Below are 26,699 nucleotides of genomic sequence, written 5' to 3' on the forward strand. Positions count from 1 at the left end.
ACCCAGGCCTATACGCAGTTCTAATTCTGGCCACGCCTAACCCATTATCCCTAAATGCTATTAACCCTGTGACATGTCTACATCCCTAGCCTATTCCGAACCTCACTAACTGATCCCCACCTGGTGCCACCTTCACCATGTTTTAACCTGTCCTAATTACCACCTATGTGTCCCAACCCCCCCCCCCCTTTAACAATATGCACATCAATACATGAAAAGAGCCATTTCCAGCAGCCCTGCAGTTGCTTCAGAATCCATCCTCCATCCCCGTAGTTGTTGCAGAATCTATCCTCAGCTCTTCTGAGTCATTCCAAAGCCATCGGTCAGCACACAAGCAGAAATACAGATCCAGCAGCAGCAGAGATAAGGTGACATGGCCAGCTGACTTGCTGCAAGGCATATTAGGAGCTGATGCACTCAGAGTGAACTCAAGAGCCCGACAAGTCACTAAACAAACTATTGTAAGTAGAGAACCACCTCTGCAGTGTTAAAATTATTTCTGCTTTCTCACTGGAATGCGGCTACTTACAGTTAATAAACCAATGCAAAAGAGCACTCTTAGAATATCATTGCTAACTGCATTAACAAGCTGATCTCCCAATAAGAGTCCTGTCACAAGCACTTGTAAATAAGCTTCATTTTAATTGAATGAGACTTGCTTCTTGGTCAAGAGTTCTAGGTAGGACTAAAGTATGGAAGTGATCCAAATATTTATGGGGGAGGGGCAGAAAGAGAGAAATGTTGAATAAAAATTAACCCACGCACAATCCATGATAAGTTTGTTTATTGGTTCCAACATCATTAGTAGATTGGATATTAAACAATACTTTTAAACATTCTCTTAACCAAAAATATAACAAATATTTACAATCACCCAGTAAAAATACAAAAAAGCATACAGAGGCACTGTCTTTCTAAAAGACATAAGTGTAAGAGGTATAAAAAAATAGAAGACAAACATTGCTTGTTACAGAATACTTTACAATCACTGATTTGTGCAGTTTTACAATTGCCATTGGAATACCATTACAACTGTGCAGTTTTTGCCCATATGCTCACATACGCAAAATGTCATGAATACTAAGCTAAACTGCATTCCATGTATATATAAAGAAATTAAAGACACAACGACAAGTACAACTGGAGGAAAAGGGAAAGGAATGAACTGGAGGTGAAATTTGTTTGTTACTCAAGAGTTTAAACTGTTGGCATTAAACGTTTCAATCAATGAAGAAGTTTTTTTTTCCTGATCAGTTTTTGGAAGGCAAGTGCAATGTTTTTAAAATTGCATTTCAGATAATATGAATGACATGGACCTGTAGCACTCTTTCCTATAAATTATTTGTGTGAATGCAAGGCTGAACAGATCAAGCTTCTTTCATTTACCTCCTGAGATACATTGACATAATGGGTTCTTATTGAAAATCCATTACTCATCATTTGGAATCGCCTCAGCTGTGCAGCAGGATCATTTCTCAATAAGTGTTTTCAAAAGCCGAAATGAGACTCAGCTTTTTTAGCATTAGTGCAAAATTCTCTTAACTTTAGAAGACAAAGGCTGGCCATGTACTTAATTCAAGTGAAATCAAAACCTTTTTAATTTACCTTAGATGACACCGCGTGTCAAGGTAACCGAAGTGCACCTTACAAATCACTGCTTTGGAAAATGTAGCTCAGTATTATGCCTCCTTTCACAACTTAGTTTATCTTTACTATAAATGCTGTGTCAAAGAGCAATCAAATAGCAAATTATATACAGGCCTACTTACATATTACAATACAGGGTTTCCTTTTCCTCCTATTCATGTAAATTAAAAACCGATGCTTGTTCCACGTGTGAGATTTTTAAACATTCCTATTGCGCTTCTAGCATAAGGCCAACTTCCTCACAATACAATTTAAAAAGAATAAATGTTATATACAGAGAAGCATTGGCCCTTTCAAGAGCTTGAAAAAAACTGACACGTAATGTATAATGAAGAAGAGGCAGCACATGCTAGTAATATGTTGTTGTAACGAATAAGCATTATGTAAACAGCACAAAATGGGGTTAAGCAGTTTTACAATGAATAGCTTTAAAAAAAATCTATCTCCTTGGGTTCACCCAAGCTCCATTTCAGTTTGGCTACTGTCCCTGACTATTCATCTGGAAAAAACAAAAACTAAACCAAAACCCCAAAGGATCAGAGCAAGGACAGGCTGAGGCAGTTTACACTGTGCAAAGAGGAAGCAGTTAAAAGGGCTCGCTGATCCGCTGCATATTTACGCTCTACAGGTTCTGCATTTTTAAAAGAATGTATTAAAAGACGCCCAGTGATTTCAAAAATAATGTAATCTTAAAAGCAAACATCTTCGAATGCCGTTGGTACAAATGCATCAAATTTAAGAGGGCGATTTTTGGATCATGAGATTTTCAACAAGACCTTGAGGTGGGTTGGTAATCTAACAAAAATTACTACCAAAGAGAAAAGGCGTAAAAAATGTTTTGTATCTATAAAGTGAAACATTTGAAATGAGAGAAATGCTATAATGTTGGCCCTTAAGCATATACCATCTAGAAAGTTTAAAGTTAAGTTTGGACTTATAAACTGCATGAAACGCCGTGTGAACTGGACTTGCGGAGAGCTCAGCACTCGATTTTAAAACTTTATTTTTGACAAGCGTAACTTCCTTCTCTGGCAGCCCAGAAATATCTGGCAGAAGGCATGTCCATACCGCAGACATCCTTGTTCATCAAACACTTTTTAAACAGAATAACAGCACATCTATTTGGTTGGACATTTGGTTGAATTTCTAGGAGACGATCCATAAAAAAAACTTTTCACAAATCTATGAAACAATGGGAACTGTACTACTATGGAGTATGTGGTGGTTTGTGTGCAGGGAAATTTCAACTCTGTTGTGCCATTATTCATAACATTATTATGGTTTCCTTAAGGTCTTGGGGGCAGGGGGAGAGAGAAAAGAGCCCTGATGTCTCAACTATTTATTCCAGACATTTAAGTGGTAACATATATTGTGTAATTAATAGTTGAGTTAGGTTATCAGTTCAACGTTCAGATTTGCAATTTCATGTTTCAAGGCATTGAAGAAGTTCTCCATTAAATTTGGAACAATCCAACGGACAAGCATATTTCATATAGGCTTTCTGGGAAAGCTATCACTGATTTCATATTCAAACAGAAAATTTTGATTCTTGTACATACAAGCAACATTCACCTTGCACAGAAATGTAAATCTGAAAATTATTTATAACTTGAAGTGTAAAATATAGAATTGACTTGAGGCACCTTTAAAACAGACAGACATCCTTCCTTCTACCCTAGACTGTAAACATTTATGATATTAAGGTTTACAAGTAAACTTTAAATATACATTGAGACATTCATGTCCACTGATTATGTTTGACTAGGCAACCATTATGCAGTAGGGGAATAATATAAACACAAATAATAACTCCAGTTTTTGCTATGTACTCTGGTTGGCTAAGTAAAGCTGCCATGTCATCCAAGTCTTTCATTTTTTATTTTTATTTTTGCATAATACACATGAAAATGTGCATTATATATGAGTCAGTGAATCATCTTCCTCTGTAAATAGCACCTTTGTAATCACCCCACCCTGCAGGACAGCATCTCTTCCAAGGACATGTGGTGTGGAACTAGAACTGCCTGCAGCTTCACTGGATTTTAAAATGTTATTTGAAGTGATATTTGTTGGGCATTTCCAAAATCCAGCATACGAGCTTGAGATAAGAGAGTAAATTCCATCTTGCAATTATACCAGGCACTTGAGAATAAGTAGTATTGAAGTTTCACTCTCCACTCCCCCCCCCAACCACCCAAAAAGCTTAGAGCAACAGCACTCCTAAGCCTTGTCTCTTTCTATTTTTAAAAATGTGCTTATTAGGGGTGAGTGACATCAGTAGCAACAGATATGTTTCATTTTACAAGTTCTCAAATTTGTACAACTATATTTTAAGCATTCAATATGCTCATTGTAAAATCTGGGATGATCCAGAGCAATTTTCCTCAACATGGTAACTTGTTGGGATGTCACATGGGGATCTGGAAGATTATCCATCTCCAATGTATTTTAAAATCACTGAATCGGTGGGAATCTATTACTTGGGACTTTGTTGGTGATGTGTGCAGGGAAGTTTAACTCTCAATTGTCCATGACATAACATTGTTATAAATGTTGAAATTATGGATGTCAAGCTTTAGTATATTCTCATTGTTGGTTGCTCTTGGGGGAATAAAAGAAGAGTTTTGATATCTTAGCTACTCATTCTAAACATTTAAGGTTAAGTAGTAAAATAAATTCCATTAATAATTCTTGAATTAGATGGGTTGTCCACTCCCTTCAATATTCAGATTTGTAATCACATTTTAGATATTCATATTTCATAATTTTTAACTTGCTCGTTGGAATGCAAGGAGTTTTTACCCAAATACACCGAGAGGACAATAGGTAGAAAAAAGTTGATATAAAAGCTGTTATGCATTATTTTTGGCAACAAGAACAGTAGTCCAAAAGGCAGAAGTAGTCATCAATGGCTTAAAGTGTTGAAAAATGCCTTCCATTTCAAATCTGCAAAATTCTTTGCCTTTTTGTGTTTGTCAGGCACTCAGAACTACCTTTTTTTTTTTTCAAATGCAGGAGGTCTTCTTGGATTTAATAAACATAAAAAATTATGAACATTTTTTTAAGTACCGGGGGGGAAAGACTTACAACCAAACTGGTCTTACAGAATGGGGAAAGTTTCAAATAAAATTGGAAGTCCGAAATAAAATACAGACTTTACTATCATCACCATCATCAACACTACCATCAACTAATGGCCTTTTTACTTCTATGATTTTGCTCCTAAATTTGCAAGTTTGAAAATTTTAAGTTAAATTCTGTTGGATACTATTCCAATGCAAGTCTTGTAGAAGAAGAAAAAATTGTAATGATACAAATGTTCCATGAAACTGTTTATAGACAAGGGGGAAGAAAATGGAATGTAGGAAAGAAGAAGAAAATGCAACTACTCCCTTACAATAATTATTTGGCAGCTGAAAAGAAACTGTGTGCGTTTCACTGGTTTTAAAATACAGAATCAGTAGGTGGCAGTATTTCACTACTGTACACACATCAAATCACACTCAATATATACTTCTGAGGGCTTGATATTTTACAGATTGACTTGGCCGATGTTGCACTGTGTGTAAACCTCTAGCTGCATTCATGAACATCCAGTTCCTCAGAAATCAAGTGTTTTGCTTAGCATAAGACATCACACTAACACCTAAACAATTTGCTTCCTTATTTTCTTTGAAAAAGCATTCACATTAGCCAACCAGAGCATTCAAATACTTTACAAAAAAAAAGAACCTTATATAAATTCCAAATTAATAAATTACTCTTCAGATTGTTGCAGAAGTTTCTTAAGTTTTGTTGTAGTTTTCCAATTCAGGCAAGTACATAAAATAACTTTCTTCAATTGAGAGCCATAATAGTTATAGAGAAAATATCTGAACAAAGTCTACTTAAAAGATTCTATAGTTCTTCTATAGAAGATTGCTCCCAAGCTGGCCCCCACGCGTCGTGTATTAGGTCCTTCTTGATACTGCAATACAGGGTCAGTATTTCTTAGAATGAGTATTTTCTCTTTCCAACATCGAATTGATTGCAGTGGGCTGAAGCAAATTCAAAATTACAATCCAGATAGTTCATCCTACTAGTTGAAGAGAGCAAACACAATTCTTTGAAGTCAATAGCAGCAAGCTGTCAGCTATAGCTGACAATACTGTAAAATTCCTTCCTCCAATGTTGTAAATTTTGAAACAAGTTTCACAGGAAGCACAGAGACTAGACTGCAGATACTTGCTCATCTTCTGTGAAATAAAACAAAAACAAAAACGTGAAATCTTTGTGTCATGAACATACAATATATTTCAATTAAAACTGTGGCATATCTATCAGAAACCTAGGATTATTTTTTTCTGAGTTAAAATAGATCCTTTTTTTAAATTAAAAACCGTTCTTTACTGCTATCACTGTTGCTTATGCAAGGAATGATGAATGTTTTTCTAAAATTTATCTAATTCTAAATCATAATGCCAATTTAACATGATGCAGCTCATAATGCTGGAATTTGGGATAATGATTCATAATAGCCTTCAGAGGCCTTAAAGATAGTTGGCTTGGCTTGTGCCTTTCATACTGAAATGCCAACAACAACAAAAAGTGAACGTGGTAAATTAAACTCAGTGTTGACTCTCAGCCACACTCTGCAAATCAGCTGACAAAATTCTCACAGAATGAGACAGTGTAGTAATGTAAACTTCAATGTCTAGGATTGGGGAAGACCAGTCAGTCACTGAGTAACCCTGTTATTAATCATAGTTACACGTAATGCAATATGCAATTAAAGGATAATTTTGTCTTAGTGGCTATATAATCTATCCTAAGTGTCTATTTGGTATGGTGGTTAAGGCATCAGTCTAGGAACCAGAAGAATTTCACACAGTTTAACTGTGTGACTCTGGTCGTCAGTATATCTTCTAGGAAGGAGGCAATGCCCAACCTCTTCTCCCAAAACATTGCCAAGAAAACTACAGGGACTTGTTCAGGTGGTCACCAGGACTCAGAACTGACTCAAAAACACAAAATATAGAAGTAAAATCCATCTTAATCTATTGTTTTTGAGCTCTCTAGCATGAAGGTCAGGAAGGTTGACTTATTCTACTGGGAGGGGAAATGCCTGATGAACTGATGCTTAGAATATTTCATAGAAACCTAACACTTTAAACAAATGTTTGTCTTGGTTTAGCAATATATATTCATAGAGAAATACGCAAATTGGACCCACCCATTTTTTAAAAAACATTGTGCTCTATAATGCGACTTACAAGCTGCTTTTGTACAAAACAACAAAATGATTTCAAAGCAAACTGGACAAGATTATACTAAAATTCCACAGCAAAATCTGTGAAAAGTGTTCAGATTCATGGATGCAATTAAAAACAGAGCCAGACAAAGCACAAATAATGGGAGACAACAGAAAATGGAATGAAAATGTCATGGAAGTCAAAATTGCTTATTTCCAAGGAGTAAATGAGCAACAAATAGAAATGTGAAAACACCAGATTCAAGTTTTTTTTTAAATAGTCTTCATTTTATAAATTCTGGTTTCTTTTAAATTTTGCTACTGAGGTTTAAATGGTTCAGAACAGAGGTCAAGTATAAGGTATCAATGTGATACAATTAGCGGGTCTCTGTGGATTTGATTTTGTCCAGTGAGCAATTTCAAGTCTTATAAATAATTGAAATTGCAACTTAAAGCCTCAGCTGTTCTGCTCTTTTTAATCTAACAGTATTCTCTTAGAACTTTATTTGTGGAAGCTAATAACTATGTCCTGCTTGGCTGCCCAGTACGTATACCTACAACACTTAACTGAAGGGAGAGGCATCACACTGAGATTTTAGCTAGATTAATAATGCTCTATTGAGTGGCATGTTAGGAAATACTCAGCTTCCTGCATAACAGGAACCTGCATCTGATAGGTTCTGTACTCGTTTAGAGTTGCTTCATGGAACTCCATGTAGCAGAGATAAGACACTGCTAATCATAATTCTGTTTATCTCTTTAGTACATAAAAGCATAGCTAATGTAGCCACTTTCAAAATAATTTCTGTTACATTTTAAATTGCTGAAAACAATTGTTTTCTTCTTTTTCTTGTGGGTAGGACAAGTCATTTGGAACCTGTTTCTTCCAAATATTCTAGCTAATAATTAGTGCCTAATACACTTTCTGTTTTTTTGTTCCCTTTAGGATCACTTTATTCTCACATAAGCATATGTAAAGCATATACAAATGAACAAAGAGGGAAGAAAAGGGGAGAAAAGAATCACTGAGGCACATTCATGGAGAGGGTTGTAAGGTAAAGACAGACTGTGCACTTCCCAAAACTTAAAATAAATCACATACGACTTTACTCAACAGCTATCAAAGGAGATCTTTTAACATACCATCCTCTTCACTATTTGCGCCAGTCATATCTGCTAGCTTAGGATGGGACGGTTGCCGGCCATGCCACTTAGGCATCTTCTTTGGAAAACAGGCCACTGGTTCGCTACTCAGAGGAGTGGAGGAGAGCCTAGACAGCATCTTTGACCTCTGCACCGCCACACTATAGTCTGGAGGCTTTAGGTGTGGGTGGTGGGATCCTTCTTTTATGTCCGCTAAAGAAATCCCCATATATCCTGGCGGGGTGGGCGGTGGCTCCCTATATCTAGTGTCTTCCTTAGATGAGGTGACACAGTACACTAGCACAAGAAATAAGCAATGGAAATGTTAATGAAGGAAACAAAGACAAAATAAAAGCATTGTTTTAATTTAAAAAAAACAACAGTGAAATGTTATAATGATTTAATAAAAAACTTAATTAAACAAAAGGTAAATGAAAATCACTCATAAAACTTTATTTTTCTAGAAAACATTCAGATATTAGGTTAACTGCCTCTGGTCTTTAAAAAATGTATTATTTTGGAAAATTTTCTCTTATTGGCTGATCTATTAATATATCAATAGCAAGTCACAATGACACCAAAATGATGACATATCTGTGGTGATATCATCTCACAAATGCCATCCTTACATACTTGTGTCAAAAACTGAATGCAGGTAGGTGAATTGTAGCATTTGATGACATAGTCATACATGATATATCTGTCACAAACATTCTTCTAAATAAGGTGCCAAGATACCATCCAGAAAAGTCTTGCTCTAAAGATTCTTCAATATCGTTTTTGTTTGGGCAAACTGTTCATACAGGGGAAATTTGGATTATGAAGTGTCTCTGTTTTTGGAGTTGTATTTTTAAGTGATTGGCACAAAAACAAGGCAGACATAATAAATAATTAATATTGACCTGAACTATTTGATGACTGGAAGTTATTTTTCAAAACCCTACTTCTTCGAGCACCAGTAGATTACAAACTATTTTCATAAGTAACTTGATTCCCAACAATCTAGCATTTACTGACCAAAGTATTTAAAAAATAAAAATAAACAGCACATACTGCAACTAAATGCAATTTAGTTTGTCCTTTCCACATCCAAAAATTAACTATACTTCATACATTTTATACAGTCTATATTTTAATTCTAGCAACATTTGTATTGCTATTGATATATTTGTAGAAGTCCAAGAAATTAAAATACCCAAGTACAATTAAAATCATTGTTTGCCTTCATAAAATTTTAATGTGGTTTTGTTGGCAAAGCTTGTCATTTATTTGTCCTCAACTTTAAAGCTATCTCATTTTTACTGTAAGAGACATCCACATCTGCAAAGCACATTAAAAAGGGACAGGGTTTCATCAGCTTCATGTGCCCACCTGCCAAACTGACTTCTTTTGATGCTCCTGAGTGTGCTCTCTCTTACAAATTTGGATTTGCAATCTTGCATTTTCTAAAAAGTTAACTCAGGACCCTAGAATGCTATGTATTTCTTCCTTTGGAGACAAGGTGGAAGGACTGATCTTTGGAGAAATATGAATCAAAAATTTCCACGGATACTGGAGTAGGGGTAAGAGATTACTGGGCTTGTAAGGCCAGTTCAAAACTCTGAATGCTTCCAAATCTATTACAAAATTTTCCAAGTATATTCCAATATTATATAATTGTCAGTTATCTCTGGTTGTCTCCTATACTGGTTGTCCTCAACTTACAACAGTTCATTTAAACGACCATTCAAAGTTTAAACAGCACTGAAAAAAGTATGGCCATTTTTCACACAATCGTTGCAGCCTTCCCATGATCTCGTGATCAAAATTTGGAAGCTTGGCAACTGGTTCATACTTATGACCATTGCCATGTCCCAATGTCATGTGATCACCTTCAGTGACCTTCTGACAAGCGAAGTCAGTGGGGAAGCCGGATTCACTTAACTGGTTACTAATGTGTCAACTGCAGCAATTCACTTAACAGCTGTGGCAAGAAAGGTTGTAAAATGGGGCAAAATTCATTTAACAAATGTCTCACTTAACAACAGAAAGTTTGGGCTCAATTATGGTGGTATGTCAAGGACTGCCTGTATATAAAAAGGCAATAAATGGAGTCTGAAATCTTGAAAAACCTACTAATGGGGTGGGAGGAGTAAAAAAGGATACTGAAATATTATGGTATATCTTACTCTTCCTACTCTACACCCAGTCTCATCTACAAAAGACAAATCGGAGTGCATTGCTAAAGCTCTTGAAGTTTCTAGGTCAAGTTTATTTACTGTGACAAGGCATGCAATTTGCAGCCATTTCAATTCTAAAACAGCTGGTTTCCAGAAATGGTGTTTTAAAAAAAACTCACTGCCAAATGACAGACTTCGTTTTACTGAAACCATTATTTTATTGGAATGGAGTAAGCCTCTTTTAGGATGTTAAAATAAAAAGTAACATTCCATTATAAATAGGTATTTTGATTAAATAGAAAGCAGATGATTGCATGTCGTGTTCTAATTCTCAGCTGTCCTATGAATCTGAGTAATTCTTTTTAAAGTGTAGCTTAATTCTGCATCCTTAGGAAAACAAAAAAAGACAGCTGCTAAAATTAGTAAGGTAAAAACAGGGTCAAAGCTGTGAAATGGTAAATTTGACTGGGCAGACAATATTGGATTTACGAAGTTCAGTTATAATCCTGCACAAACTTTCAGCAATGATAATTTTGCCTTTATGAATGAAATATATGGCCTCTTGCTTTTGGACATGAAAGCAAATTGTTTATAAATTGGGTTTCATTCTACCTATTTGTTGAACGGGTTATTGTTACATTGTTATCCCACTTTTTAAAAATATGTTTTGATCAACTCAAGGCTGTGAACATACTCCTGCCTCTTTATTTTTCCCACAACAACCCTGTCAGGTGGGTTTGGCTGAGGGAGAATGACTGGCCAAAGTCACTTAACTCAAGGGTCCGCAACCCCCAGTCTATGGACTGGCACAGGTCTGTGGCATGCCAGCAACCAGGCTGCACAAACAAGCAAAGCCCCATCTGTGGGAGGCAGGCAGCATGCAAAAATGGTCCGCGGAAAAGCCTCTCTCTACGGAACCAGTCCCTGATGCCCAAAAGGTTGGGGGCTGTTGAACTAACTGGCTTTCGTGCCTAAATAGGGACTAGAACTCACAGTCTCCTGGTTTCTCGTCCAGTGCTCTTACCATTAAACCAATGAGCTCTTTTCTTCCTTTGCTAAAAGCTTAATATTCCTGCTTTTATCTTTTCTTAAACAAAATTAATTATCTTTGCTAATTAAATTTTTTTCTTTACTTAACATGTCAGCAATTCTCTTTCTATGGGCATTAAGAAATTTGGAACTCTTCATCCACAGGAAGCAATATAGAATTTTTAAAAACCTAAACAAACTGGGATGCATGGAAAAAAGGAGAGAGAAAAAAACTAGGTGCTAGTGAACAGTATTTCTCAATTTCTCAATATTTATAATCTTCTGTTTCATTTACTACATCCTTTAATGGAAGCTATTATTCTTTCTCTTCTATTATCAGAAGATTGTGGATCCATGCTGTCAAAACTGATTGACAAGCATGTGACCTAACAGGCAAAGGGTACAAAAACAACCTAATATGGAAATCACCAGAAGTATATAACAAATGACAAATAGAAAGGTCTGTTCAGTGAAATACGTTTTTCAAAAGCATTTGAAAAAGAAAGGGAATAGGTTTCAGGGGATGGACCCTAAACTTTAAACAAACGGAACTCTAGAAGATTTTTTTTCTGAAATATCTAAATTGCTTTCCCCATAGCCATGTCATTCATACTCAGTTCAGATGTTGCTGGTAGACTATGAAATTACTTCTGGTATAAATATTGGGGAACTGGAGAGTAATTAATAGATGGGTAGCTGATTAAGTTAGGCAAACATAGCTTTTCTCACAGAATGTGCAAGGTACATTTTGGTACAGTGATTATGATACTATGATGCCGCATACGATTCATTTAAACATCAGTTGAAATCTGAAATAAATATAGATGTGAAAACAGCATCTAGGAAACCACTGGACACTGAAAATAAACACTTTTTTCCTTAAACACTGAGCACAATCTACTGTTCCTTTCTATGCATTCTTCCCATTATGTCTGGCTTTCTAATATCTTAAAATATTGCTTTTGCATCCCCTTCCACAGTATATGGGCGTGATTTATGTGACTGTGGAAGTGTCACCTTCTAGAATGTATCACCCCATAAATGCCCTTTAAGAAAGGGTATTCAAAAGGGGACAATTCTTATGTACACCTAATAGTGTTGCACTTTCTTAATCTACAAAGAGAAATAAATACATGGTATGCCTGTGCCATAGTTAATCTTTTAATGTCTACCCTACAGATAGTCTATTCTATGTTAATATTCAAGGACAACATTTTGATTCAGTGCAAGAATAATAATTTCTTAAGCACCCTTTTGTCTGAAAGCAATGCTACAAATGGCTCAAGAGGATATTTTATGTGACATCTTTCATCTTCAATCAAAAAATGGAATTTGGCATGGAGTCTGCTTCTTCTCAAAATAGTTGTTTCCTACAATAATAGGTGTTTGATTGACGGCCAATATGACAAGCTTGGGAAATGATACATGAAGATGATTTCCTTCCTGTCTTGAAGGCAAAGCAAAAAATGCATACACTGCCAAATTGCTGGAGAGAAAAATATCTCAACTGGATTTATCCATCACAAATTTTCTCCCCATGCTGGTGATACTTAGTGTGAATGATTAAAAAAAATCAAATTCTTAACAAAAGAACTGCAAGAAATTTCTTATCAGAAAATATACAAAAAGTCCCAAAGTAGCTACACAAGTTGTCTCTCTTCCCTGCCAGTCAATAAAACATGCTGTCTATTATTTTAAATCCCACCCTTCCCCCAAGGAGATCTGGAGACACTCCAGCAGAGGACTTGAGTTGATTGAAGACATGTGTACAAGAAGAACTTCTTACATGCAAATTGGCCATGAGGGCTGTTGAAACCTTTCCTTAACAGCTCAACTACATAATACACAACAGCTGTGAAAACATCCACTGGCTTTTCATCACGCTTACCTATGAGGCCATGTTCTGTACTTGAAGTGACAGTTTTGTAAGCTGCATCACTGCCTGTTTTAGCGTCCAAAACTTCAGCTTGCTCTGCTGTTAAGCTCTCCAGTCCTCTTCGTTTTATGGTCCCATAGTTTGTTTCGTGCATGTCTGACAGGGAAGTAGATGAAGCCCAGCTGTGTCGGGACTGGTCAAAGTCCATGCCAGTTTTGGGTTGCCGACTACCATCTGAATGGCTGTGTGACTGCAAATGAGTCTCCTCAGGACAGCAGCTGGATGGCTCCACTTCAGCGATGGCCCTTTCTAAATGAGCATGGCGGTAAGAGTTTAAGAGGTCCCACCCCTTTTGGTTCTGTATGTTTTGAAAATTATCATGAGAGTTACTCGAACAAGAGGTCCAGCTTCCACGGCCACTATCTGCTGCTTCTATTGTGAGGTGCTCATGAGAAATCTCCTCGGTGCTCATGGAAGATGGGACAGGCAGCCCTCGGATCATTGGAGGTCTAGGCAGCGGCCAGCTTAAACTGAAGACAGCACAAATTAGAAGGAAAATAAAAATGCTGTTGAAATGACCATGCAAGCAAATCGGTAGGGACAGAATCAGTGTTAAAATTCAAAATAAAATAGCAAGGAAATATATTTTGCACTTCCTTTAACATTTTAAAAATATTAACTGAATGTGGCAATAGTCTTAATTATTGTTTGCCCAGTTTTTCTTCTGAATAAAATAATTGCACATTTCTGCCAAGTTTTTCAAAAGTCAACAAATATAGTTTATCTTTGTTTCTCTTTTTCCAGTGAGAACTGACCAGTAATATTCATATGTTCCTGTTTGTAAATAACAGAAATTTCAAACATATTTATAAACTCATCTTTGTATTTAAAAGACATCTTAGAAGCAAACGATTCTTAAACATTCCATTAGGGGATTAAATATTGGGATCTTTGTTTTGTAAAATCCTTTGGTAAGGAATATGTTTGTTTTTCACTTATAAACTGCTCAGTCACTTAGACAGCGAAATGGGTAGTATGTAAATTTGTTAAATAAAAAGTAAAAAATGTTCTTTGCCAAAGGCAGGGAATAATCGAAAGAAATTAAAACCCAGGGTTGTACTGTGTTTCAAAGAATATTATGTGAATGTGCCTAGGATTTTGTTGAGAGACCAGGGCCACCAAAAATACTTTTTAAGGTTTTAAAACAACAGCCATTCTTCAGCCTTCTGCTGACAGAAGTTGTAACAGAAATAGTCAGAAGGGTGACTACATATAATGGGCACATGCCTGGAAATGCATTTCCTCCTTGCATGGCAGAACTATGAAACAACTGTCGCCAACCACTGTATCATGTTGTAGTTTGAACAAAAAAAACCTACACCTCTTTTGTCTTTTTAATATGTTTGAAGCATGCTATACCAGAGGGAAATTATTTAAATCTCACTTCCATTCATTTTCTCCCACTTACATTATCACACCAATTGAAACTTTTCCAATAGGGGACAATTCTAAAGCTGGGTTTCTTTCAACAGAAGCTACGGCTTTGCCCTTCTGTGAAGTGCTAAACGGCTTTTCAGCAGGCTAATAATCCCCTTGAGTGTGATGACACCACAAGCAGCAAATGACTTGAATGCAACATCTCGATGCTTTTGCACACCAGTCAATTATCACCACCTGCCCTGTGCAAAGGGTCTCTTAAAGTGGGAAGGAGGCAGGGAAGAAACAGGCATAGACCAACCCAGAAGCTGATTGCAGCTGGCCCTTTTCTTATCCTCCCACAGGGCCATTAAACCAAGGGCCACGGGAAAGACCCTAGAGATTTGTTAATTTATCTTAAACATGCTATGGGATTTTCAATGTATAATTGTTCAAATGGTTTATGAGCTGCTTTTTTTAAAGTCCTAAAAGACAGGCTATCAATAACCATCCTGGAGGAAGAAATGATTCTTACCCAGGGCAAGATTGGTTGTATTCAAGTGGTGGCTGAAAGGGCTCTCTCCTTTCCCCTGCCCCAACTGCATCCATCACCATCGTCTGAGGCAGACACCTCTCATCTTGAAGGGCTGCAGACATGGAGTCAGCAGAACAGTTGCTGACAATGCTGGATCGTGAGGAGATCTCACTGTGGCTGGAATCGGAAAAATTCTCAGATTTGGCAGACGGGATCAGGGCATAGCCTAAACATGACAGGAGAAGACAGCATTGAGAGAAAATGTAAGCACACCACCATTTATTTGAGAAATAGCTTTTCGGCGTTTTATCTCTTTTCTTACAAGACTTTTCGTCATTTGTTTTATGCGAGTTCCTTTTGCTCAATGGAAAACAATAAAACGCAACAGAAGGGAATTGATTTCTTTATGAATTAATTTTAACGTCAAGGGACAAAAACTGGGTAACTTCTTTCACCGATCTGTTTCAGAGATGCTGTTATGTGCTAAACCAACCAGGACTTTCAAGGGCAGCAAGTACGGCTTCTTCAAAAGCTAGACAAACCCCGAGGAACCTTGCCTTCCAGCTGATCAAATAAAAAGATACTGCAATCAAAAGCAATGAGCCGACTACAGACACAATAGAATCGAGTGTATATGCTTTTTCTGCAGGTTAAATGCTTTCTCCCAAAGAAGCTGTTCTGTTTGCGCAGTTATACGCTATGCCTCCTGCATTGCTTCTATTTCATCAACATATTGATTTAGCTATGCAAATACAGCCTGAATTCTGAAGTTTTGTTTCACTGTATTGGCAAACTTGGTAAAAGTGCTAGAGGATTGCCTTTGTTTCCTGAAAGACCAGATATTTAACAAAATATCTAATTATATAGAATTTTAATTTTGTTTTTCATTTAGCATATGATGGGATTATTGGTCTAATGTCTTAATTGTGATTAATTGTCTGAAACTATCTCTTTTTCTGCTATGGAGACGGTTAGTTAACTGTGGTTTTATTAGAATAGACTGAGATATTCTAGTAGGTCTTTGGGTGATTTATAATATACAATGGTTTCTTATTATCTAACCATTATTTTTTCTAAAGTCATACTTTTTAACCCAATCTTAGGTTTCTAAAATGAAGAAATGTGGTGAAGAAGCTGAAAAAAGTAAGTTAAAAAAATGGCCTTGATCCAGCAGAGTCTAGAGAGAAATAAAAATGTGCATCCTTTTGGTGTCCTCTGACAAGAAAAGCAATTGTTAGTATGATGATATGTCCTATATTCAAAGCACTCTTCTTCCTGGTCAAATGATTTGAGAGAAAACTGCTACTTGAGGAGTTGGAGAGAATTCTAAAAGCTTTGCTTTACCTGCTTTACCTACTACATTGTATGGTATTCTATATATAATACACTGTAAAATAATGTGTGTACACCTTAACATACTGAAAGTAGAAAAAGAGAATCATTTGACCTGGTTATTGGTTGGAACTATACAAATATTTTACCTATAAGCTGCATTTGAAAATGGGGAAACATTTTATCTTTTTCGATTGTTTGTGAAGACCAGAACTAAATCTTCAAAGCATTACAAATTATTTTTGGATTTTTAGATAACAGAAAAAAAGGTCATAAACAGTTTAATCCATCATTTTCATTGTTTAAAATGAATTTAATTTAACATGTTGCTGGGGAATCTTCAAAGTAATATAAATATGGGGCAACCAGAAAGAAGAAACATTTTTGGCTCTGCTGCTTCTCTAGCATTTCAGTTATCCGTAACCTGCCTAGGTGTGGGAAATCTTTGTTTAAGGAGGTAAACAAACTGAACTAATTCTCTGAACTGAGAATTATAGGGGACAAGAAAGGAATATAATATATATGCAATAAGGAAAAATTAAACACAATGACTATAGTTCATCTGAAAGTCTACTTTTTCAGTAAATTTAATTAAAAATAAATGGAGAGTGAAATATAAGCTACCTCTGCCTGTTTCTAGTATTCCTCTGGGAATATCTGTCCTGGCATATACAGTTATTTTTTTGTGAATGATACATGCATTACTGAAGATGTCCCTTTACCTGCCAGTACAGGAAAAGAATAATCTCTTCTATTGATGTGAGTATCAATTATCATTAGATATCAACCTTAGAGCTGACTCACAGTATGTCACTGTGCGGGATTCCTACAAATTTAAGCTACATTAAGTTTCAAGCTTTTTAATCTTTTGGACTATATATGTTAAAACTTGTATGTTCTGTTCTAGATCTTAGCTTTAAAAAGATCAGAACATACGGGTTTCAACATTCGTATTCCATTTTTCTATTACTTAAACTGAGTCTCAGGCAGTTAATTTCTTATTTGAGATTGCAGCTGAAAGCTGATTCAGAATTTAAGGGAAATTTCATATTACATAACACATTTATAGTTTTGGCTTTAGCTGATATACTATAACAGACCCTGTAACAGGTGTAGAATATGAGGGTCAAATATAAGCATAATACGGAGTTTTGAATGTCTTTTCTTTTTTACATTAAAAAGGTCAAACACAACAAGAGTCGCCTGACAGTGAGATGGGAAGCACAAAAATTAAATAAATAAGTTCAGAAGGATTATTTAATTCAGTTTTCCCCTTCTGTTGTTCAACTAAAACTACTAATCTCTCCAGATCTGCCTGGAACTTTTGTGCCTACCTCCTGATAAGCAACTGGAAATGTTGCCATTCCAAACTATTATTTACCACATTCAAGCAAGGCCTCAACATCCATTCAGGGGGTCAGAACACCTAATATATTCCTTACTACTCTCTCACTCGCTCTCTTCTCTCTCACAATATTTCCTCTTCAGTGATTCTGTTTACTGAGAAACAACCTAGAATATGAAGTTAAGATACCCTAATACCTAAGGACACGTCACGTTTCTCACAGTAAGTTTGTGTCTTCTTTGCTTATGTATGCAAATGCATATAGGTGCTATATATCTTATTAAATATTGCTATTCCCAGTTTAGAATTAAAAAACACCAGCTTATTTAGCAAAACTATGCTATGCAAAGGAAAACAAACACAACATGTCTCACAGTGTTTCTCCTACTGAACAGTACTATGTTTTAAAAATATTTTATGGGCTTGATGATTGCAGAAAACATCCCCCACAATATGTACATTATTTCTCCTTTATGTCTTTTAATAACCTTCTCCAACCCAACTATCCCTCTAGGTATGTTGCTCACAGAACTCCCATCAACCTAACCAATGGTTGTGATAAAACAATGGGGAAGGGAAGGCTGCCAAATATTTTTATTCACAAGTTTCTTTTTAAATTTGGGGTAGATAATGAGTTTGTAGATTAAGTGAAGCAATCACTAAAATACATTCCTCCCTAATATACTGTGATTCTGAGGTTCATAGATGAGATTTGTTCCCCCATTAAAAAATAAAGAAGTTCTCAAGTCAATCTCAACTCCTTATGATTAAATTCATAAGTTCATTTACTTCGATATTCTTTTGGCTGAATTTTCAATTCCCAGGTCCAACTATTAAGCAGGGCCCACTCTTTGCAATGGTTGAGATCGATCAACCAAGCTCAACTATATGCTGCCACTACCATGGCAATGAACATTTGTAAAATATTTCATCTGCTGTTTCTAAAGGGCTTAATACCTCTATACAATGATCTGGTAATCTCAAATAAAAAAAAAATATTAATTTATTACAGCCAAATATAAAAATCTTCCAATTTTAAGAATTGTTATGAAAGGGAAGTAAAACATTGATTAATCATGACTGAGCTATTCAAGTGAGGGTAACATTACTTAAAAGGAAATAGATACGTTTACAGTAGTTATTTGGCTGTTATGGTGATATACAATTTAATATTGATATAACTAATATTTGTATTTATCCATTAAAATCATATCTAGAATGTGAAATTAAATGATCTGATTACATAAGTTATGCAAAAAATATTATTTAAAAGTAAATAATATACAACTGTATAAATTATGCTCTATAAATTACACGTTATTTCAAAGACATGCACTTCAGATAAAGAAATAACTGTATATATGTTTAGCATACCATACTGATGTTATAATAGTTTACGAAGTTTTTAAATACCGTATTTATCGGCGTATAACACGCACAGGCGTATAACACGCATCTTCATTTTAAGAGGGAAATTTCACCCCACTCCCACCCCACGCGCGCTCAATCCACAGTGTCCCATTCTGCCTGCCTGCCTGCCTGCCTTAGTTTCTGGTTGTTTGGGAGCAGCTTCGGCTGAGAATAATAACTATTCGCCTCTTTTACTCAGCCGAAGCTGTTCCGATTCAACCATTAACGAAGGCAGGCAGGCAGGCAGAACGGAGCACTGCGGGCGGGCGGGCGGGCGGGCGGACGGGTGGGGGGAGAAAGGCGACAGGAAAAGCCCCCCGCTTCTTTGAAGCAGTTTCTTCCTGTGCTGGTGGAGGAGCGAGAGAGCGACTGAGAGAGCTGACCCAGAGAGAAGGACAGGCTTCGGTTGCTTCCTCCCTCCCCTTCTTTCATTTGTGTCCTTGATCCCCGATCCCAGCAGCATTCACCGAAGGCTTCTTAACATTATATCGGCGTATAACACGCATACATCATTTGCCCCCTATTTTCAGGGGGAAAAAGTGCGTGTTATACGCCGATAAATACGGTATACACAACTGAAAATTTTTCCTCTTAGATAGTAAACTACAAAACACAATCTGTATATTGTAACGACTGGGTTTGTAAATAAAATATGAAAAGTGACCAATCCATGCTTATGTTATTTGAAAATTCCTTGGGCTTCCTTTGGACTTCTTTCCAAGTAAATATAGACACAAGCCAACAGAAATGCTTGAATTCTCCACTTAAATTTTATGTTTATAGCTTTAAATATTTCAAGCAGCATAGCAGGCTTTTTCTGCAACTGTTTATTTATTTTGCTAATATAACTGCATTCTGCATGAATTGTCTTTACCAATAAAACCTGCTTCATGAAAGTAACCAGCTATGTGACAAAGCAGCCACACCATTATTAGCACAAGTGAATGAATTGCATATGGTACCATATGATTGACTAAGGGCTAGAAAGAATGATAGTAAATGCATATTTAAACCAGAATGTTATGTAGCCTATTATTTATTTACTGGCTTTTTGCCTGCTACACACAGCTAACCAAACTCCACGGAAAGAAAGTCATAACCTGATACTTAAGAAGGGCTAAGCTTGGTTTCCTAAAATATAGCTGGAACAATCAGTGATCACATCAGAATCATCAGGATCACCATCAGAATTTGTGGCATGTTTTTTTCTAAATCACCTAAAGAGAGGCAAATGCCCCCCACTTCTACTAATAGATTCATATGAATATTCAAAGTGAACAAGATATAGAAAAATATATTTTATCATCTGGCTATTTCCATCTCTGGGGGTGGCGGGGAATGAGAACAATAAACAGAAAATATTTAACATCTATGAAAACTAGTACACAGCAATGCCATGAGCTGAATGAAATGACATGTCATATTGTCTTCCTTCTTTTCGGTCTGAACTGTGGACACAACCACATCAATGAGCTACTGTTTCCATGGCCGCTGGCTGTATGTCCCTCGATACTGGGCCTGTCCTTTTGCTTCTCGCTTCTATCCCTCTCTCGTGTGCATGCTGGCTCCATACGAAAGGTGAACGCTGATCTTTCCCTGGAGATACTTCTTTCCCTGAATCTTCCAAAGGGTGACCCCATTCTTTTCCTGGCTTTGTACAAAGGCTCAGGCTTGCCTCTATCCTCCTCACTTTCCTGCTTTTCGATACTGACTGATCTTTCTGCTGTCTTGCTAGTCATCTGCTGGATTTTCTTTTGCAAATAAGCCCCACCTATGCCATAGCTGCGATGTCCACTGTTCTTGTTGCTTGTTTCACTTGCAAGAGAGGAAGAGGAACCAGACAGATTAAGCTGGCAGTTTTCAGACCTCTGTGAGTTATTAACTATAAAGAAAAGAACATATAAAACAAATCACATAAACTGCTTTTCTTCAATATACATAATGTTACATTTGGATAAAGTACAGAAAGATACATAAAGCTCTGAAGTTAAACAGATAGTGACAAAACTGTGAATGTTTCATTACTTAAAAGGACAGATAATCTAATTTTAGTTCTGTAATGAGATGCTAATCAGTGCATGGGGCTACTTTTGTCAAACAAAGTCTATTCTTAAAGGAGAAAATCCTGACAAGCAAAAAATAATAATCAGTCAACAAATGTAAATAGCAACCTTAGAAGCATAAGAAAGTAAACTAAAACACATGTTTACAGAGATGAATTCTAGCAGAAGTAAAGTTTGGGGAGTTCCAATGAAATGCAACTTGCCAACTAACCATTCAAACAAAAAATGTGCACAAAGTTTTCTGGCTTTTATTAAATGTGTTAATTTTTAAAGCACACAGAAGAACACAGCAGATTTGGAAGGATATTGCAATCAACAGCAAATGTATCTGTAATTAGGAAAGTATCCAAGGCATTAAGTTCCAAGCCCAATCATAAAATATCTTGGACACTGTTTTAAAATACTTTAAACACATTTAGATATTATACATAATAAGCTTTCCATAAATTTATTAAGTTTATCTTGTTCTCCAGTTAAAATGTGGCCCAATATAAATGCCTAAAATATCCTGAGTGTACTAAAGTCAGATCAACTATGATGCAGTCTTAAGACGCTCTTACCTTTGCGTAGAGATTCCTGAGGGGAAGCAGGAGGGCTGGAATGCAACGATGATACCACAGACATGTCATCTTCTGTGTGCTTTTTACTGCTTGGTTCTTCAGATAAACTAAGTGACTTTTGAGGTGAACCTGCACCTATGGAAGAAATGTTTACATTTATAATTCAGCCTGGAATATTCCTACAAATGATTGTTTTGTTTCATTTTGTTTCCCCAGAATACTCTCAATGATTTTTGAACTCTTTCATCAAGTAAATCTGATCAAGACATAATTTTGCGGAGGGAAAAGCAGCAAAATATGATGTTTATATATATTTACAAAATTGCAAAACACACAAGATAAATTAATCATATTCATTTTAGTACTAAGAACCTATTATATGAGTTATAATTTAAAGAGCTCTACTTAATTTGGCCTTTTTAAAATAATACTGAAGAAACAAATATATATTTTTGACCAAACAGAAATCCTGACGTCAATATGGTAAAGATGCAGCTCTCTGAACTATCTCTACAAAAAAAAAAAAAAGTAGAGCAAAACACTTCACCCTAGAGTTAACAGAATTAAACTAAATTATCTTGTGATATTCCTTACTCTGAACATCTTTTACCATGTTATGTAAGAAAGCTGGTTGCAGTTTAATCTGCCCTTATGAAATTCAAATTCTGTCCAAATACAGCTACTTCACATCAGTCATTCCTCCATCCTTCTTCCTGTTTCATGTCACTTCCCTTTTCTTAAACTAAATAGTTTAAACCAGGTAGTTCTTGATGAGATCACATTTCAAACACCTGGCCAGCAGAGTTGCTTGATACTGACTTATAGGTAGCTATCAATGTAAATAACAATAACAATATTAGATACATAGATACATTTGTCCGTCGAAAATACTTAAAGTTGGCTTAGAAGGAGTCCAGTTCTGAATGGCATTTGCCATTTGACAGGCAGTCTACAGAATGAGAGAATACCAGCCGCACTTTTATTAAATTTGCATTTGGGGGGAGTTTACTATGTACTACTTTCTCTTCTCTCTGTATATAATACCTCTACTTTCAATCCCAGCACTATCCCAGGACTTCAAAAGCACAGTTTTAAAATATATTTCCCATATTCCTCTCAAATAACTCCCACTATAATTTTAATTGCAAATCAAAATTTATATGTAACTGGGAATGGTTTTCTATTTTCCACTTGCAGCCAAAACATGAAAAGGGACAGTGCTTGTAGGGCAGGAAGAAAAATCCAAATTACATTTATCCAATTTTGAAAAAGGAAACGTTTTCAGAATTGTTTCAGGCTACAATCTGTCAAAAAATATTAAACAAAGGATTGAAGATGATTTGAATTTCTGGGATTATTGATCATATATATTAGCTATTTGCCTAAATTTATCGTAATGAAACAAAGACAAATATATGTGCTCAGAAACAGTTTTGATCAGATAAATTAATGATTTTAGGACAAGATGAAATCTCCATCAAGGAGAACTCAAGGTGATTTTTCCATAGGTGTTTTTTCAAAAGACAACTGGACTTTGCTTTTTCCATGAATACCTTTTGCTTCTCATTTAAATGTATTTAAGAAAGAACAAGGTACAGTTGTCTTTTGGGGAAAAAAAAACCTTTGGAACAACCATGACCTAGATAACTGAGGGTCTCCATAGATATTCAAGGTGATTTGATGATTATTCCTGGACATTATCATCTGTAAACCTTATTTTCCTAGACCCAAGATGCATTTCAAGTCCAAGAAGTCAGAAAACACTTGTACGCGAAGCAGATTAAAACTGCAGAGGTTAACAAACTGCAAGTTTAGATTCAACTTTGATCAGTTTCAGAAAAACTTTCTTTTTTTTATGCTATGTTTTGATATTAGGTTTTTATATATAAATAAAATAAAAATATATTTTATTGCGTGTATGAGCCACCAAAGAGAACAGTGTAGAAAAAATACTCACTAAAAGCAACGTGGTCTTTTGTTGGCCCTTTTTTCCGAATGGGGTACAGATTAACTGCTGGAACTTGAAGAACTTGACTCATTCTGTTTTGCTGATGTAAGTGGGCTTTTGTGGTTTGGCCAACAGACCTCAGTGGCATCGGAGACATCTCTGATGCTTTTGTACCTCGTCTTTCACTTAAATTTTTGGTCACTGACATTGGAAAGAAAAGGAATAATACCCAAGCATCACTATTAAAACATTAAATGGGATGCCTATTGAAATAGTAAACGCCATGTTGAGTGTAGTACCTCTGGAGCCAATAATACAACAAGTTGTGCCCACAAAATCAGGAGAATATAACACAACTATGATTAAATGGAGTCCCACTGATGGCTATAGGTCCACGCTCCTATAACTAAATCTAAATCCAGTTTCCTGATCTGAATGCAAAACTAAGGGACATACTTATTCCTCAAAAGGTGTATCCATATTTCCACTAGATGGCATACTCAACCCACAACAAGTTATTGTATTTCATTTTTCATTACTGTTTTACACAAGCATTAACGCATATTGAATTCTACATTTGTTGCTATGCTACCAGGAACAATAGATTCCTCATGTCCTTTTTATTTCTAAGAGACTAAGGTTTTAACATTAGAAAAATAAAAGTATAGCTCTAAGTACTCAGTGAATTGAATACCTGATGTTACTGCAAATTATGAAGATGTTGCTAATAAATATGGAACATACATGGATAACTACAATGAAATATACAATATATTCACCCTTTACTGAACTTTATACAAATAGCAGAGCATCAAGCAAAGTCCATTTTCAAGAAAATGGCTAATAACTACATAATGCTTGATGGTCTGTGATTTGTATAAAACTAAGTAATTTCTAAAAGTAACTATCAATTAAGCATTCTTGCATTTCTGTTATTCCTTATATATAGGAACCGAAAACTACATTTTGGAATAAATTACCAAAATATGTGTAAGCTTTATTATTACTGTAATATACATGAATGCATTCTAAATACACTATTTACATATTAAACCTATGATAATAAGACATCTAATTTTTCCCATTTTGTTATAAACGTATAATTAATGTTCTTTTGTGATGATATTTCATCCTTTCTTTTTCTTGGCATTCATACTATATTACTTTTATTATTCCTTAATTCTGCAAAGTGCTAACTTGGCAACAGTCCAATGTACTAAGAGAATTTTGGCAAACATGAAGATTGAAAACAACCTTTTCAATTTTATGCAAACTCAATCAAAAATCAAATAATTACAATACAGATCAGGTCTTTTCAGAAAATTCTGAATAACATTCTGTTTTAAATGATTCACATATTTATTTAGTGAAAACATCGCCTTCTTCCACACTTTTTTTTTTAACTTACAAGTGCTGTATGTAGGCTCACACTGAAGTGACATTATCTGGATCTTTTCTTCATCTGTTTCCACGTTTAAGTTGGATAGGTACTGTTTGACTTTCCTGGCCATCTGAGCATCTTCATACAACTTTTTTGCATTTAAAAGAGAGCTGCGTCGAGCACGTTTCTTGTGAGCCCCTCCTTGAACATCCAACATGTTTGAATTTGTGCTACCCTGACTCAGTGACCTGAAAAATAAGACAGCCATTATGTTTTAACTTTGCTTTGATTACGAGGAATCAAAGCAGAAAACACTGAGGCAAAACGTTCTTCTATTAAAAGCGCATGCTGATGTCAAGTTAAAAAGAGATGGAATGTTAACACATTTGTTCCAAAGTAACTTGCAAAACCGGTAACAGAATCCAGAAAAAAATATTAAATAAAGAGTGCAATAAACAAAAACTGGGCAAAATACTACATAGGTTCCTTCTAGTGAATGAAGCCAGGGTCCTTTCAACTGAAAACCTAAATATGGAGTTAAGTTTGTAATGGAAGATGCATTTTTCTAAATTCAGTGATATTAAAAATAATTTGGCCCAGCAGTCTGAAGTAAGTACAAAATGATTATTAACTATATTTTCTTTCCATTCTGTTTCTGAGCTTGAAAAATTGAAAGGACAATATACTATAAATATCATCATTTCAAAAATAAGGAGAAACTTCTTCATATTATATTCAGTTGCTTGTAACAATATTCTGCATAACAGAACATTGGTTCAGTATTTTTAACATCTTCATGAACAAACTGAATGGTATCGTTGTTAAGAAAGATTAATTTGACAGTTTCCTGAGACTTGTTATAATTTACTATTCTATTTCTCAAAGGGAGCAAATATATTTCCTGGATGAACAGATTTATGTATGAAAGACCTATGTGTACTACTGGACAATCTTCTTTGTTATTTTATGCCAGTTGTCAAGCTTGGAACTAAAGACTTTGTGTTGAAGTTCAATGGGGGAAACTGCTGGGGAGAAAGTAAATACAATGCCCCTCAGCTACATGAATGGATTATGATTTGTGCTTGTAGATCAGAGATGTTTTGATATGAACAATTTTACCTATTCTTATTGTATCTAAAATATAATATGGACAACTGTGAATATAAACAAGCTGTATTACTTTTCAAGCCCTGTACTTTCACAATTCACAATCCTCCACATTTTCAATTATAAAGTACAACTGAGGTTTCACTTTGCTCAGTTTAAACAATATGATTAATATTAAATAACTTAGTAATATTTGGCATGAGCTGCAGTAACACTGATTCTCTACCAGCAACCCCTACATCCTTTAAAAATCAACTATACAACATAAATCATCTTCAACAAGAACCTGAAATTCACCAAAGGGCTTTGCTAGTTCTTGCAGAGGGCAACAGGGCTATTTTAATAAATATTTAATGTTTAATATTTTCTTCTATTAGTATTGAATGTTCTTTATATTTTTCTAGCAAGAGTTTGGAAAAAAAATATGTTTATCCTTAAATAAAGCCATCTATTCCAATATGGCAAATAAATAGTAATTAAAAACTACAAACATACATTTTAAAGAGGGCATAGATACA

The 26,699-nt window shown here is 35.5% G+C and overlaps 1 protein-coding gene across 16 annotated transcripts in view; it reads right to left on the bottom strand.

Annotated features, from left to right (window-relative positions):
• Positions 1-767: 767 nt before the first annotated feature.
• Positions 768-26,699, bottom strand: part of RAPGEF6 (Rap guanine nucleotide exchange factor 6) — a 157,890-nt gene continuing 131,958 nt past the window's right edge. For 13 of the 16 annotated variants that reach the window (XM_087955324.1, XM_026687401.2, XM_087955327.1 and 10 more), the window contains 8 exons: positions 25,102-25,322; positions 23,703-23,894; positions 21,746-21,880; positions 20,894-21,004; positions 15,036-15,261; positions 13,097-13,614; positions 8,021-8,317; positions 768-5,882 (listed from right to left, as the gene is read on the bottom strand). In XM_087955324.1, the coding sequence (XP_087811450.1) occupies positions 5,857-5,882; positions 8,021-8,317; positions 13,097-13,614; positions 15,036-15,261; positions 20,894-21,004; positions 21,746-21,880; positions 23,703-23,894; positions 25,102-25,322 (1,726 nt within the window). In that variant the 3' untranslated portion in view covers positions 768-5,856. The remainder of the gene's footprint in view (positions 5,883-8,020; positions 8,318-13,096; positions 13,615-15,035; positions 15,262-20,893; positions 21,005-21,745; positions 21,881-23,702; positions 23,895-25,101; positions 25,323-26,699) is intronic. The other 3 variants (XM_087955329.1, XM_087955325.1, XM_087955326.1) reach the window with 2 other exon arrangements.

Source organism: Notechis scutatus, chromosome 2 (genome assembly GCF_049901735.1).
Source record: "Notechis scutatus isolate UNSWTSFEM ecotype Mainland chromosome 2, rNotScu1.2, whole genome shotgun sequence".
Lineage (NCBI taxonomy): Eukaryota > Metazoa > Chordata > Lepidosauria > Squamata > Elapidae > Notechis > Notechis scutatus.